The sequence below is a fragment of the Tachyglossus aculeatus genome, chromosome 2 (genome assembly GCF_015852505.1).
Source record: "Tachyglossus aculeatus isolate mTacAcu1 chromosome 2, mTacAcu1.pri, whole genome shotgun sequence".
Lineage (NCBI taxonomy): Eukaryota > Metazoa > Chordata > Mammalia > Monotremata > Tachyglossidae > Tachyglossus > Tachyglossus aculeatus.
The window spans coordinates 85,941,848-85,957,182 of NC_052067.1; the positions used below are offsets into that span (position 1 = coordinate 85,941,848).

Consider the following 15,335-nt stretch of genomic DNA (forward strand, 5'->3'; position numbering starts at 1 on the left):
TCATAGGAATGTTTGCGGCTTGGGTCATGAATTTCGGTGACAGCTTCAGCTGAGCATTGCTAATGAATCCTTTAACAGTAACATAGGTTTCCTGGAAGAATGCTAGTCCATAATTTCAGCTTTCCTCAGGTTGACTGACAAGTTAAAAGTGATCTATATTCTCATGGGTGCCTTCTTGTGAGTGCATGGCCCACAGAAAAGAGCATGGGAATGGGAGTCAGGAAACCCAGGTTGTAATCTCAGTTCTACCTTTGGCCTGTGAGAACTTTGGTTCATCACTTAATCTCTCTCTCCTCCTCAGTTCCCTGGTCTGTAATAATACCTGCCTCTGCCTTCCCTCTTAAACTGTGAGTCCTATGTCAGCTAGGTCTGTATCTGATCTGATTATTGACATCCACCCCAGAATTTAGTGCATTGTTGGAGGCATGGCAGGTGCTTTATAATACCATGAATAACTAAGCACCTCTACACAGAATAGGCCCTCAATATATACTGACAATGCTTGCAATCAATAAATTCATTCGATGGTATTTATTGAGCGCATACTGTGAGCACAGCATGGTATTACGCACTTGAGAACGTAGAGTACAATAGAGTTGGTAGATATGATCCCTGCCCACAAGGAGTTTACCGTCTACAAGAAGAGAAAGACATAAAAATAAATTACAGATAGGGGAATTAATCGAGTATAAGGATATTTACCTAAGTGCTGAGGGGTTGGGGTGAGTGTCAAAGTGCTTATAATCAGCATAGAGAAGCTCCTGGATAGCTTTCTCAAGATAGTTGGATAGCATTTGACTATGCAAATCTACCCTTGCAACCCTGCCCTTTCGCAAGATAATTGGCTATCTGGTGCTCAGAGAGAGAAAACTGTTAGAAGACATTCCTGTTAAATTGAGCAGACAGAACTCATTGTGCAGTTAGCTGTCAAAGCAAACAATCCATCAGTTCTGGTAACAGTTTGCCTTTCTTTCACTTCAAATCTGATGATGTCAAAAGTCAATTAAAACCACAGTTTTCTTTTTCAGGACTGGGAGACTGTCAAAAGTGTTCCGGGCTCTAGAAAGGGAAGATACTTATTCAAATAGGGTTTCTTGGTATCTTTTAGGGCAACCAATTCAGTGACAAAAGAGAAAGCATATCTAAAGTCTGCTCCACTGTTACAACCATTTAACGTGGCCCACTTGAAAATGTTGAGTAGTAGTTTGTGTTTTCTTTGTTTTCAAGTTTCATGGGATCCTCTCTCCCATCTGAAGGGCATAAACAAATGACAGAAACAACAAAAAAAAATCAGGAAAAAAACTGTAATTCATTCCTTTGTGCACATGTCACTCTTCTGGGCACTCCACCAAGATTAAATCCAGGGCCACGGCTCTCTAGGTGTTTACCATCCAAAGAAAACATGGACATAGACAACCCAAGTATTGTATATCAAGGGCAGAATTAGGTTGTTGGGTTTTTTTGTTTTGTTTTGCTTTAAAGTTTCATTTGTTTGATTTCACTCAAGTTCCTCTATTTGTTATTGGTTATTTCATCATGAAAGTTAAAAGTTGCCTGGGATGGACTCACTGAATGCAGTTATTGAATTCAGCCCTGAAGCATTTCTAAACTCCATCCTAGATTTCCTTTTCTTTGTCTTTGCTCTCACTTCTTGGTGGCAGAGGAACCTTAAGGAGGCAGCCATTGCATTGTTCTCTGTACTACCTGAAACCTGCTTGGACTCCGGGCTGTTGTGTTTTCTAAATGCTGAACACACTCCTCCCTTAATCCTCAACTTGGCCTGGGAAGGTCTCTGAATCTTTCTGACTACAGGGCCTGCAGCAGGATGCTAAATTACCCCCCTAACCTTCCAGGCTGCTATTCAAGGCAATCCCCCAAGAGAGGGCTAATTTACTTCCTTCCTAGATTAGCAGAATCCGGAGTTTAACACACTCTCTCATTACTTAAGGGTCTAAAATTGAGGCACTAGTCTGCAGCAAAATAGTGTTCACCCTGTACCAATCCCTAGAGATCATGGAGCCTGAAACATCATTGGACACCTCAAATAATAATAACTGTAGCATTTGTCGAGCCCTTAACAAGCACTGTACCAAGCACTGGGTAAATATGATATAAGCAGATTGGGTACTGTCACTGACCCACAAGAAGTTTATGGCCTAAGGGGAAGGGAAAACAGGCATTTAATTCCCATTTTTGTTATTAATGATAGTAATGGCATCCATTAAATGCTATGCGCCAAGATTTGAGGCATATACAAGATGATCTGATCAGACACAGTCCCTGTCCCACATGGGTCTCACAGTCTAAGAGGGAGGGAGGAAAGGTATATAATCCCCATTTTATAGCTGAGGCTAGGTGGAGAATTTAAGTGACTAGCCCAAGATTACAGAGTAGGCAAGTGGCAGAGCTGGGTTATAACCCAGGTCTTGGGGCTACTGGGTCTGTGATCTTTGCATTAAGCCACACTGCTTCTCCAATCTATTGGCAAAGCAGATCAAAGTCACTGAATATGAACTGCAAGGTCCTAATTCAATAAATGAAATAAGCAAAGTAATTGGTAAATTGACTTGACCTCTCAGAAAAAAAATTGGGCTTTCCTCTATAGCCCCCATCCTGGATCTACAAGTTTGTAAATTTTCACATCCCAAGAGCATATAATTCAGCAGCAACTACCTTCTGACACAGACCTTCAGCTTTAAAGCTGATAGTGAAGTAATCACCGATGGAATTCCAAGCAAGAAACACGAGGGAGCGAATATAAAATTAGAGAGGAAACATTCCCCCCCCCCCGCCCCACATATCCACTTCTGTACTATCCCTAGCCAGACTTTTTTCTTAAGCTTCATCTTGAGCAAACATAAATTAAAGGTAAGCTTAGCCCAAATCCTTTGGATTTCAGGATGCTATTTATTACTATTTTTTTTAACATTCTGGCTAAACATTTTAGCAGAATCAATTTACCTCGCTAAACCCGAGGAAAGCTGGAAATATCCGCCGTCAACTGCCAGCCCATCATAATGACAAATAGTTGACTGTAAAGATGGCCATATACGGCTAAACTTCCTATAAGGCTGACAGTACTGTATGTGCATTGCGTATGGCTCTTGGCTCTAAGTTGCATTCCTTGGGTATGTTTCTCTGGGATCTTTTGATTTCCGCTTTGAGGGCTGGCACAAAGCCTCCAGTTGCTCTTATAAGAAAATGTCTGCGACTGAAAGTTGAAAATGTGCAAGATTCCTTCTTTAAGTACACAAACACTCCAAGTCTAGCCACTTTCCTGTAGTCCTGCCAGGTTTTCAGTATGTCTGATACCTGATCAAGTAGCTTTTTTTTAAAGGAAAAACATAAGAGAAGGAATGCAGTATATCCACACCTGTACATTTTACAAGACTTAACCAAACGGACTGTAGCAACTGATGCCCAAGTAGACACACACATACCGTATTTAGCTGTGCAAACAGAATTGTTCTGCCAGCATACTGAATTCCTCATTTCACCAGAAAAAAAAGTATGCTCTCTAAAAAGCATTTGCTATATAAACAGCTGCATGCGAGTCAAAATTAGTGCATTTTAACCATTTTGCTCACCGATTCAAAGATCCGTTTCTTTAAGTTGTGACCCGATGTCAATCCGGAAGAAGATGTCAGAGTTGGACAAAGTTAGGAGAGGCCCCCATTTCCATTTTACCTCACCCACACACACAAACATTTGCTGAATCACTTTTAATAGTGCTAGAATTCAAATCTCATGGCATGAGTTAAGGACAGAGTGTCAGCTTTTCCCTTTGAGTTTCCTGGCTTTGGATGGCCTGTATCATAACATAAACATTATTCACAGATACCTTTGGGTCTGTGAGTGTCTTGGGTTTTACTTAATAGAGCTGTCATTTTTTTTTAACCTCTCTCTCCCAAATTTCCTAAGTCATAAAACACAGAGAAATCCACATTTTTCCCTTACCCAGTATTGACATGATCATTCCTTTGCCTAAATATGGGCTTGTAGAAGGCCTTGTGACTTGGGGAAGCTATGTGTTTGCTCTATGAATGGTCAAATTAAACTCTAAAACCTGAATATGAATTCCAACCTTAACAGTAGTTCTAAATTACACAAAGCAGAAAATATAAGAAAAACTACTTATCCTTAAAAACCACAAAAGACTTCTTCAAGCATAATCGACTCCTCACAGCTTTAGGGGGTTGCTGCAGAAAATCATTAGTCTGCTTACCTCTTTTTCACCTGTGTGGGAAATGGAGGCCTGTGGATAATTTTCACAAGACTTGCTAATGACAGTGCCCGGTCACCTGATTCAATTACCTTATCACTAGACCAGTCCTCAATCTCCCTGACTCATGAGCAACTTATAGCTCAGGAAGCTGTTTTGAGGTAACTTTCAGACTTTCAGCAGACCTCTCCCACCTTGTTCCCCATCTCATTTCCTTTCTGCTTCTCCTCATAGTTTTTTCACAAAACTCACTTCAGAGACCAGGTCTTACCTTAGATGTCCCTCTGTCTGACTTCTTCCCCCACCTGCCTGTCCTTGCTATCCCACTCATGGGGTAACTTCAACCATGAAAGGGGTTCATGTGAAAACTTGCACATAATTTTAAATTTTTATATTAAAAAATAATAATTTTAAAGATTGCTCAGGGACAAGAGAGTGAATTGGTGTGTTACCCCCAGCAACCTGTTTACATGCTACCAATCCTGTTTTATCATACTTTCCCAAACACTAAGGACAGTGCTCTGCACATAGTAAGTGCTCAATAAATATGATTGATTGATTCACTTATAAACCTTATAGTACAGGAATTATAAGTGATGGTCTCTTAAAGAGACAATTGCAACCGGATGAGGTGATCTATGCTGAAGTTGGAGAGGTCCAAGGCTAGATTTCAAGGGAAGCAATGGAAATTTTTTTTGATATACATTTGCCCAGTTTAAAAGAGCTAATAAAGTTTAAATCCATACTGCTATTTTGATGAAAGACTAGAACAATACTTAAAGATATTCCCCCCCTTATTCAGATTCCACTGATGCTGATGAAACACCAGTGCAGCAGTGTGGCTTACTGGAAATAGCACAGGACTGGATCTGTGGATCTGAGGATCTGGGTTGTAATCCTGGCCCTGCCATGACCCTGTTGTGTGACCTTGGGCAAGTCACTTAACTTCTCTGTGCCTTAGTTACCTTATCTGTAAAATGGGGATTCACTACCTGTTCTCCTTCCTACTTAGATTGTGAGCCCAGACTGGGACAGGGATGATGTCTGACCTGATCATTTTGTATCCTTCCCAGTGTTCAGTAGAGTGGCTAGCACAAAGTAAGCACTTAACAAGTACCACAATTATGATTATGATTATGATTATTGTTGTTAAATTAAAGCTTCATGAAACCAGTCTAAGTTCAAAAGTCAATGGATGGATACAGAAGTCCTGTTAGGGGGCATCAGTCACAACAGACATCCACGGTATAGTACTGAGATGTCTTTCTTTCTTTCTGAGTAAAATAATAATTGTTTGAACACAGGATGGACTCTTTCCAAACAAGCTATTTAACAGTCAAGTGTTTTGGGAGAAAACTGAGCTAACTAGTTATAATAACGATGATATCTATTAAACACTTTCTATATACTTAATTAAAAAAACCCCTTCCAAGTGCTGGAGTAGACAGAAGATAATTAGATGGGTCACAGTTCCTGTCCCATATGGGCTCCCAATCTGAGGCAAGGAGAGCATGTTTTTAATTTCCATTTTATAGATGGGGAAACTGAGGCCCAGAGAAGTTAAGGGACTTGCCCAAAGTTATGCAGTTATATTCTTATAGTCTTATGCAAAATCATCAGATGATTAGGAAGCAGAAATTTGCAGCAGGCTTCTTGGTCACCTTTTCAGTGCTTTGACTGGTCTTATTATATCACATGTTTCAGGAGAAATAGCCACTATCAACAATCACAGTGTGAATGTTTAATAGGAAGGGATTTCTCCAAGCCAGCTGGGTTTTTCCCTGGAATACTGAGTTACTTGATAGTCAATCTGGATATAATGTGATCTCTTTTGGTGTGGTAGGGGCAAATTTCACTCCACTTAGCATTTAAAGTCCCATGACACTGAATAAATGTGTATGTGGGAGTTGCTGAAAAATTATCCACTCCTCAAAGAAAAGAGCAGACATGAGCACACTTCTTAAATATCCCCACTTTTTCAGAAAAGTGAAAAAAGGTGGGCGGGGGGGTGGGGGAGGGTGAAGGGGAGACACAGAAGGAAAATAAGGAATTCCCTAGGCTGTCCCTAGCAACCTCCCACTTCTCTTCCTCCACCTCTGCCTCCCTTTATTTCCCCCCGACTCCCTCTCCCCCACCCCCAGCCCCAGCCTGGAGACTGCTTGCTTATTCCAACACTAACAGTCTCTGCTGAATCAACCATCACATGCTTCTGCCCCAGGAACGACCATTTTCTCTGGAATCATGACATAATAAAAAGATCTGTGTCGCTGGAATGCATTCATGGAAAACGCTCTCTCTCTCTCACGACTAAACCACAACTTTCGTTGAGAATTGAAAACAACTATCAGACCCCAGAAAACGATAAACTGTGAGCTCGTTGTTGGGTAGGGATTGTCTCTGTTGCTGAAATGTACTTTCCAAGCGCTTAGTACAGAGCTCTGCACATAGTAAACGCTCAATAAACACGATTGAATGAGTGATAAACTGGATTCATCCTACTGTATAGGCTGCCTCAGACCTCTAGCTGGGGGTCATTCCACGTGGTTGTCATTCAACTCTTGAATCACCTGCAAAGAAGATAGGGCACCTATTAGGGTCCTGCCTTTTCCCACTGTTGGGTAGGGACTGTCTCTATATGTTGCCAACTTGTACTTCCCAAGCGCTTAGTACAGTGCTCTGCACACAGTAAGCGCTCAATAAATACGATTGATGAGGATGATTGAGCACTGTGTGCAGAGCACTGTGCTAAGCGCTTGGGAAAGTACAATACGACAACAAACAGTGCCCTCAACGTGCTCACAGTTGTGTGTGCGTGTGTGTGTGTGTGTGTGTGTTGGGGGGGAGAGCAAAGAAGAGAATGCATAGTTGAGCAGGCAGTTTCTCTTGATTCCTAGTGGGATTAAAAAAGAAACCACAATAAATGTAAAAGAATAACTACTGACCTGCTCCCCTAGATGTTTCAAATGGAGCCCCGTGGGCTCTAAATTTAAAACTATCATTCCCTTCCTCTTCAAAGTCAAAGTGGCTCAGGAGCCCCCTCCCCATCACTGGGACCGAGCTAAGGGTCTGCTTCAGGGGAAGGTGCCCCTCTTTGGGGGTGGGGTGGAGGGGTAGCAGCTGGATACCCCCCTGCTACTATAAATAACAATTAGCCCTGCTATAATAATAATAATAGTGGTATCTGTTTAGCATTTACTATGTGCCAAGCACTGTTCTAAGCGCTGGGGTGGATACAAGGTAATCAGGTTGTCCCACATGGGGCTCACAGTCTTAATCCCCATTTTACTGATGAGGGAACTGAGGCACAGAGAAGTGAAGTGGCTTGCCCAAGATCACACAGCAAATAAGTGGCGGAGCCGGGATTAGAACCCACGACCTCTGACTCCCAAGCCCGGGCTCTTTCCCCTGAACCACGCTACTATAACCCAAGTACTTCCAAAAGATCCCCAAGGGGGAGGTGGAAAAATGGGGAGATGGGGGGCGGGGTGGGGGGGAGGAAAGGGAAAGCCAAGCTTGGAGGAGGGAGAGGGGAGAGAGTGGATAGTGGTGAAAAGTCCATTTAATACTAATGTTGGCATTTGTTAAGAGCTTACTCTGTGCGAAGCACTGTTCTAAGCGCTGGGCACTGTTCCAAGGAGAAGCAGCATGGCTCAGAGGAAAAAGCCGGGCTTGGGAGTCAGAGGTCATGGGTTCTAATCCCAGCTCTGCCACGTGGCTGTGTGACTTTGGGCAAGTCACTTAACTTCTCTGTGCCTCAGTTCCCTCACCTGGAAAATGGGGATGGAGACTGTGAGCCCCACGTGGGGCAACCTGATTACCTTGTATCCCCCCAGTGCTTAGAATGGCGCTTGGCACATAGTAAGTGGTTAACAAATTCCATCATCATCATCATTATTATTATTGTATCCCCCCAGCGCTTAGAACAGTGCTTGGCACATAGTAAACGCTTAACAAATGCCATCATCATCATCATTATTATTATTGTATGCCCCCAGCGCTTAGAACAGTGCTTGGCACATAGTAAACGCTTAACAAATGCCATCATCATCATCATCATTATTATTATTGTATCCCCCCAGCGCTTAGAACAGTGCTTGGCACATAGTAAATGCTTAACAAATGCCATTATCATCATTATTATTATTATTGTATCCCCCCAGCGCTTAGAACAGTGCTTGGCACATAGTGCTTAATAAATGCCATCATTATTGTTATTATTATTATTGTAACCCCCCAGCGCTTAGAACAGTGCTTGGCACATAGTGCTTAACAAACACCATCATTACTGTTATTCCTATTGTTGTATCCCCCCAGTGCTTAGAACAGTGCTTGGCACATAGTGCTTAATCAATCAATCAATCAATCAATCGTATTTATTGAGCACTTACTGTGTGCAGAGCACTGTACTAAGCGCTTGGGAAGTACAAGCTGGCAACGTACAGAGACAGTCCCTACCCAATAGTGGGCTCACAGTTAACAAACGCCATCATTACTATTATTATTATTATTGTATCCCCCCAGCGCTTAGAACAGTGCTTGGCACGTAGTGCTTAATCAATCAATCAATCAATCGTATTTATTGAGCGTTTACTGTGTGCAGAGCACTGCACTAAGTGGTTGGGAAGTACAAGCTGGCAACATATAGAGACAGTCCCTACCCAATAGTGGGCTCACAGTTAACAAACGCCATCATTATTGTTATTATTATTATTATTGTATCCCCCCAGCGCTTAGAACAGTGCTTGGCACATAGTGCTTAATCAATCAATCAATCATATTTATTGAGCGCTTACTGTGTGCAGAGCACTGTACTAAGCACTTGGGAAGTACAAGCTGGCAACATACAGAGATAGTCCCTACCCAATAGTGGGCTCACAGTTAACAAATGCCATCATTACTGTCATTATTATTATTGCATCCCCCCAGCGCTTAGAACAGTGCTTGGCACATAGTGCTTAATCAATCAATCGTATTTATTGAGTGCTTACTGTGTGCAGAGCACTGTACTAAGCGGTTGGGAAGTACAAGCTGGCAACATATAGAGACAGTCCCTACCCAACAGTGGGCTCACAGTTAACAAATGCCATCATTATTGTTATTATTATTATTGCATCCCCCCAGCGCTTAGAACAGTGCTTGACACGTAGTGCTTAACAAACGCCATCATTACTATTATTATTATTATTGTATCCCCCCAGCACTTAGAACAGTGCTTGGCACATAGTGCTTAATCAATCAATCAATCATTCGTATTTATTGAGGGCTTACTGCGTGCACAGCACTGTACTAAGCGCTTGGGAAGTACAAGCTGGCAACATATAGAGACAGTCCCTACCCAACAGTGGGCTCACAGTTAACAAACGCCATCATTACTGTTATTATTAGTATTATTGCATCCCCCCAGCGCTTAGAACAGTGCTTGGCACACAGTGAGCGCTTCACAAATGCCATCATTATTATTCTTAGGTGGGGGAAAGAGCGCGCCTCTTCTTGGGAGCCGGAGCGTGCCAGCTTTTTTCAGCCGGAGGAATGCGGAGTGTCAAGGGGTCAGCCTCAATCCGGTGTGAGTTGATGAGGCAGGAAGGTGGGGAGGAATCCGAGGAATGTCCCTGTTTGTGTGGACTCCATTCAGAGCCCTGGCGAGGCCCCGCCTCCCGGGGCCTATAAAAGCCTGCGGCCCGGCCGCTGCAGCTTCACACCCCGGCTCTGCTGTCAGCCGAGACAGGCCTCACCGCCAGCAGACAGCGGCCTGCCCCGGCTCCTCTCCTCCACTCGGTCCTACTGATTGAGGAGCGCTTACTGGGTGCAGAGCACTGGGCGAAGCGCTACGCAGCTCCAGCCTCGCCTCCTCCATCCACCTGCCAGCCCAGGAGCCCTCTTCCCACCGCCCGAGCCCTCCTCCTCCTCCTCGCCAACGACCACCCGTCGAGGAGAGCCGGTCCTGCGCATCCCACCCGTCGGCATGGGGTGCCACACTTTGGCCTTAGCGCTCCTGCTCGCCTTCTGCAGCCCGGTAAGGGGAGATAATAATGATAATAATAATAATAATGGCATTTGTCAAGCGCTTACCATGTGCTAAGCGCTAGGGGGATGCGAGATCATCAGGTTGTCCCACGTGTGGCGCACAATCTTCACCCCCATTTTGCAGATGAGGGAACTGAGGCACAGAGGATAATAATAATAATGATGGCATTTATTAAGCGCTTGCTATGTGCCAAGCGCTGGGGAGGTTACAAGGTGATCGGGTTGTCCCACAGGGGGCTCACAATCCATCCCCATTTTACAGATGAGGTAACTGAGGCGCAGTGAAGTGACTTGCCCAAGGTCACACCGCTTGACAATTGGCAGAGCCGGGATTTGAACCCATGACCGCTGCCTCCAAAGCCCGGGCTCTTTCCACCGAGCCACGCTGCTTCTTGGCATTTAAGCGCTTACTATATGCCGAGCGCTGTTCTAAGCGCTGGGGAGGGGATGCAAGGTGATCGGGTTGTCCCACGTGGGGCTCACGGTCTTCACCCCCATTTTATAGATGAGGAAACTGAGGCCCAGAGAAGTTACTGGCCCCAAATCACACACAGCTGACAAGTGGCTCGCCGGAGGGGGTCGACCCTGGGGCGCGGGAGGAGAGGGGGATGCTCCCTCGACCCCAGGCTGACCTTTGTTCCCCTCCCTTCCTCCCCCCGCCGCCCCCCAGGCGGTGTCCGGCCAGGACTGCGGTGGGCAGTGCCAATGCGGGCCCGGTGCGCCCCAGGAATGCCCTGCCGGCGTCAGCCTGGTGATGGACGGCTGCGGCTGCTGTAGGGTGTGTGCCAAGCAGCTGGGCGAGCTGTGCACCGAAAGGGACCCCTGCGACCCCCACAAGGGCCTCTTCTGCGACTTTGGCTCCCCTGCCAACCGCAAGATAGGAGTGTGCACCGGTAAGGACCAGCGCCCATTCCCCATGCCCTCCTCCCCACGGCTTACTTTCGAGGCAGATGCCTGCCTCCACCCTCTTCCCTAAACCGTGCATTCGTTGAATGGTATTTATTGAGCGCTTACTGTGTGCAGAGCACTGCACCAAGCGCTTAGCTAGAGATCTAACGCCTGAAACTCCTCCCTGAGCCCTGGGGACTCGCCCCGTGCATTAAGAACCTGCTTTCATCTATTCGGTCGTATTCAGTCGTTTCTGTTAAGCGCTAAGTGGGTGCAGAGCACTGTACTAAGCGCTTGGGAAAGTACAATGCAACGTAAGAGTGACAATCCCGCCCCACGACGAGCTCGCAGTCTGGGTGGGGCGGGGCGGGACAGACGTCAGTACAAATACACGGCAAGCCAAATAAATAAAATTGCAGATCTATACATAAGGTCTGTGGGGCTGGGAGAGGGAGGAAGAGCAAAGGGAGCAAGTCAGGGAGAGGCAGAAGGGAGTGGGAGATACGGAAAAGGCAGAGTAGGGACCACGAGCCTTCAAACGAAACGAGAATCTGTGGTTGTGCATGCCCCTGAAGCACTCCCTTTTCTTCTGTCCCCACTTTTCCCCTCCCAGGATCTCCCCTCTCACCCCCCCAGGCTCATTTACTTGTGCTTCCCAAGCGCTTAGTACGGTGCTTTGCACACAGTAAGCAATCAGTACGATTGAATGAATGAATGAATTTAAGGTCTTTGTGCAGTCTCCGGGTTTAATTTCTCCACTGCCCCATTAGGGATTTTGCCCCCGTCCCCGGCACAGTCCCGGAGTGTGTCTGCAGAGCGCCTTGCTTTTCCCAGGGCCCTCACCTTTGCTTTTCCCAAGACCCTCACCTTTGCCTCCCTCTCCTCCCCTTTCCCCTCTCTGCAGCTCGAGACGGTGCTCCCTGCGTGTTCGGAGGCATGGTGTACCGGAGCGGGGAGACTTTCCAGAGCAGCTGCAAGTACCAGTGCACCTGCCTGGATGGGGCGGTGGGCTGCGTGCCCCTCTGCAGCATGGACGTGCGGCTGCCCAGCCCCGACTGCCCCTTCCCCCGGAGGGTGAAGCTCCCTGGCAAGTGCTGTGAGGAATGGGTGTGCGACGAGCCCAAGGAACAGACCATGGTCGGACCCGCGCTAGCTGGTGAGTCAGGTTTGTTGGAAGATGCCACTTGCTCGGCAGGATTCCCTTAAGGTGAAAATTGGGGTTGGCAGAATTCCTCCCTCCCGGTCATTTGGTCCTGTTGCTGGAGGCTGTTGAAGTCTGAAAGGTTCTTCTGGGGGAAACCCATGACTGGAGCCGGAGTTGCAACTTGCGTGTTTGTGTGTGTGTTCTGCCTTTATAGCCTACAAGCTGGAAGACTCCTATGGCCCGGACCCAACTATGATCCGTGCCAACTGTCTGGTTCAGACCACCGAGTGGAGCGCGTGCTCCAAAACCTGCGGGATGGGCATCTCCACCAGAGTCACCAATGACAACGCCTTCTGCAGACTAGAGAAGCAGAGCAGACTTTGCATGGTCAGACCTTGTGAAGTAGACCTGGAGGAGAACATTAAGGTAAACAAAATGCTCTGCGCCAGCATCTCTAGCCTCGGGACCCTACTGTCCATGCCTGCTCTCTGCCAATCAATCAGTGGCATTCATTTAAACATATTTATCAAGTGCTTGCTGTGCGCAGAGCACTGTACCAAGCGCTTGGGAGAGTACAATATAATAGACACATTCCCTGCCCACAGCAAGCTTACAGTCTAGAGGGATTTATTGAGCCCTTACTCTGTGCAGAGCATTGTACTAAGCACTTGAGAGACTGAACTACAACAGAACTGGCAGACACATTCCCTCCCTACCACAAACTTACAGCCTAGAAGGGGGGCAAATTCACTTTCCCAGGAACTTGTAGCTGAAAACACACATGTGTTAATAAGAGTCACACCTCTATCCACCATGTGCCTCCATGAAACAATAGCTGATCTGGAGATTAAGCCAAGACATCCAAAATACAACTGGGGGCATGTTTAGGACTCTTTCTCTTGTTTAGAAAACTGGCAAAATGGACTCTTCCCCCTCATACTATTAATCAAGAGCAGAGACATATGTGTCTACAGATAGGGTGAAAGCCCAGATCAGGTGACAAAGCCTCCTACCTTATAAATATGCTCATTTTTTTTCTCTCTCTCTCTTCTTGGTTCCCCTACAGAAAGGCAAGAAGTGCATCCGAACACCCAAGATCTCCAAGCCCGTTAAGTTCGAGCTGTCTGGCTGCACCAGTGTCAAGTCCTACAAGGCTAAGTTCTGCGGGGTCTGCACCGATGGTCGCTGTTGCACTCCTCATAGAACGGCCACCCTCCCCGTGGAGTTCAAATGCCCTGACGGCGAAGTGATGAAGAAAAAGATGATGTTCATTAAGACCTGCGCCTGCCATTACAACTGCCCCGGAGACAATGACATCTTCGAGTCTCTTTACTACAGGAAGATGTACGGAGACATGGCCTGAAGCCAGCCTGCGACAGACACTTATTACCAGACTGCCAACTTGAACTGATTCACATCTCATTTTTTTTTTTTTTTGTAAACATGATTTCAGTAGCACAAGTTATTTAAATCTGTTTTCCCCTATCAAGAGGAGGGGGAAAAAAAAGACCCACAGAATTTAACCTGTGGTTCCATGTGATATTCAGATAGAAATTGTCTACCGACCCCAGACGTTGGTTTGAAGAAGAAAGCAAGACTTGACAGTGAGACTTGACCAGTGCACAGCTTCAGAAGCCGTGCTGGGGCGATGCTTAGGGGATGTTAGAGAGTGGATATGGGAAAGCTGACACTATCAAGGGGTTGTTCCCTTGAAGTGATAGCCTATGTTCCACCTGACTGTGCAATTGAGGAGACCCTTATTAGACTCTCTGAATTGGCTTTAGTTGGGATGGGCTATTTCAACCATCAGAGTGATAAGGAAGGTGTTTGTGAGCTTTGACCCTCTGATTCCTGAAGGATCAGAATCGTGTCTATTTGACTGGACAGCTTGGGGCAAGTTCATTTTGCCTGAAACAAGCCAGATTTTTATTAATATTGTAAATACTGTATATATATTTGTACAGTTATCTAAATTAATTTAAAGTTGTTTTGTGCCTTTTGGGTTAATGCTTTGATATTTTTCAATGTTAGCCTCCTTTTTTGGTTTTTTTTTTTTTTTTTTTTGAACACGATAGGTAGAATGCAAGCCTTGTCTGACAACACATTCAAAGCATGAAATAGATATTCCCATGGAAATCGGTTCAAAGGGAGTGACAGTGAACCAAGACAGTGATTGTTTGCTAAGGGTGAGGCAATGGAATCCAGAGAGAAAAAGAGAGCCCCATGTGGGTCGGAAATGTGGGAGCCTTGCATAGAACAAACAAAAGGCCTTCAGGTTAAGCAGATGACTCTCTCCTAGTTGACCGAGCATTCCAAGCAGGAGCATTTGTTTCCTTCTTTGACCAGGACTGTTTCTAAACAGTTTGTTATTTGTTGAAGTGTGACCAAAAGTTACATGTTTGCACCTTTATAGTTGGAAATAAAGTATTATATTTTTGGTACAACTGACTTGGGCATTCATTTTCTCCTCCGCAATCCCCTCCCCCCCACCCACAAGCTCCTTGACCTCTCATTTAGTTTGATGTCCACACCTGACACTGAACTTCTAGAAGGGCTGCTAGTAAATCAGTAGAACTATGGGCTCATTTTGCAATCCAATGAAATCAGACCAAGGGATTTGCTCTAAATCCAGATCGCACATTGAGTTAATACTATACAGGGTGCCTAACATATAAAATTGACCAGTGGTTTGATGAGTGCACAGGAAATTGTAAGGAACTTGCCCTCTTTATAGTTAACTTCTTTCTAAACTAACTGGTTTTGGCTATTAAGTGCACTAGATTTATTTGGCTAGACTCTGGCATTATGGGCACAGAATGGAGTTGTGATTACTTACCAAACCTTGAGAGAGAAATCTCCTTGAGTGGGGGATTGATTTTTTTTTTTTTTTTTGCAATTTTAAAGCCCTCAATCTTGAATTGGCCATTTTCCAGAATGTTGTTGTCTTGCCACAGTTAATTGCAGTTTGTGGCTGGGCTGACAAAGCTGTTCAGAAGCCAGTATAAGGGAGGCATGTCAACAGGAAAATCCAGCAAGTGCCATTGGGAAAATGAAGTC

General features: G+C 45.4%; 1 protein-coding gene across 1 annotated transcript; it reads left to right on the forward strand.

Moving 5' to 3' along the window:
• The first annotated feature begins 9,962 nt into the window (after positions 1-9,962).
• On the forward strand, positions 9,963-14,719 carry CCN2 (cellular communication network factor 2). Its single transcript, XM_038741595.1, has 5 exons — positions 9,963-10,235; positions 10,917-11,139; positions 12,039-12,290; positions 12,493-12,704; positions 13,345-14,719. The coding sequence occupies exons 1-5, from the start codon at positions 10,185-10,187 to the stop codon at positions 13,639-13,641; spliced, it is 1,035 nt and encodes a 344-aa protein (XP_038597523.1). The 5' UTR covers positions 9,963-10,184; the 3' UTR covers positions 13,642-14,719.
• The last annotated feature ends 616 nt before the right edge of the window (positions 14,720-15,335 follow it).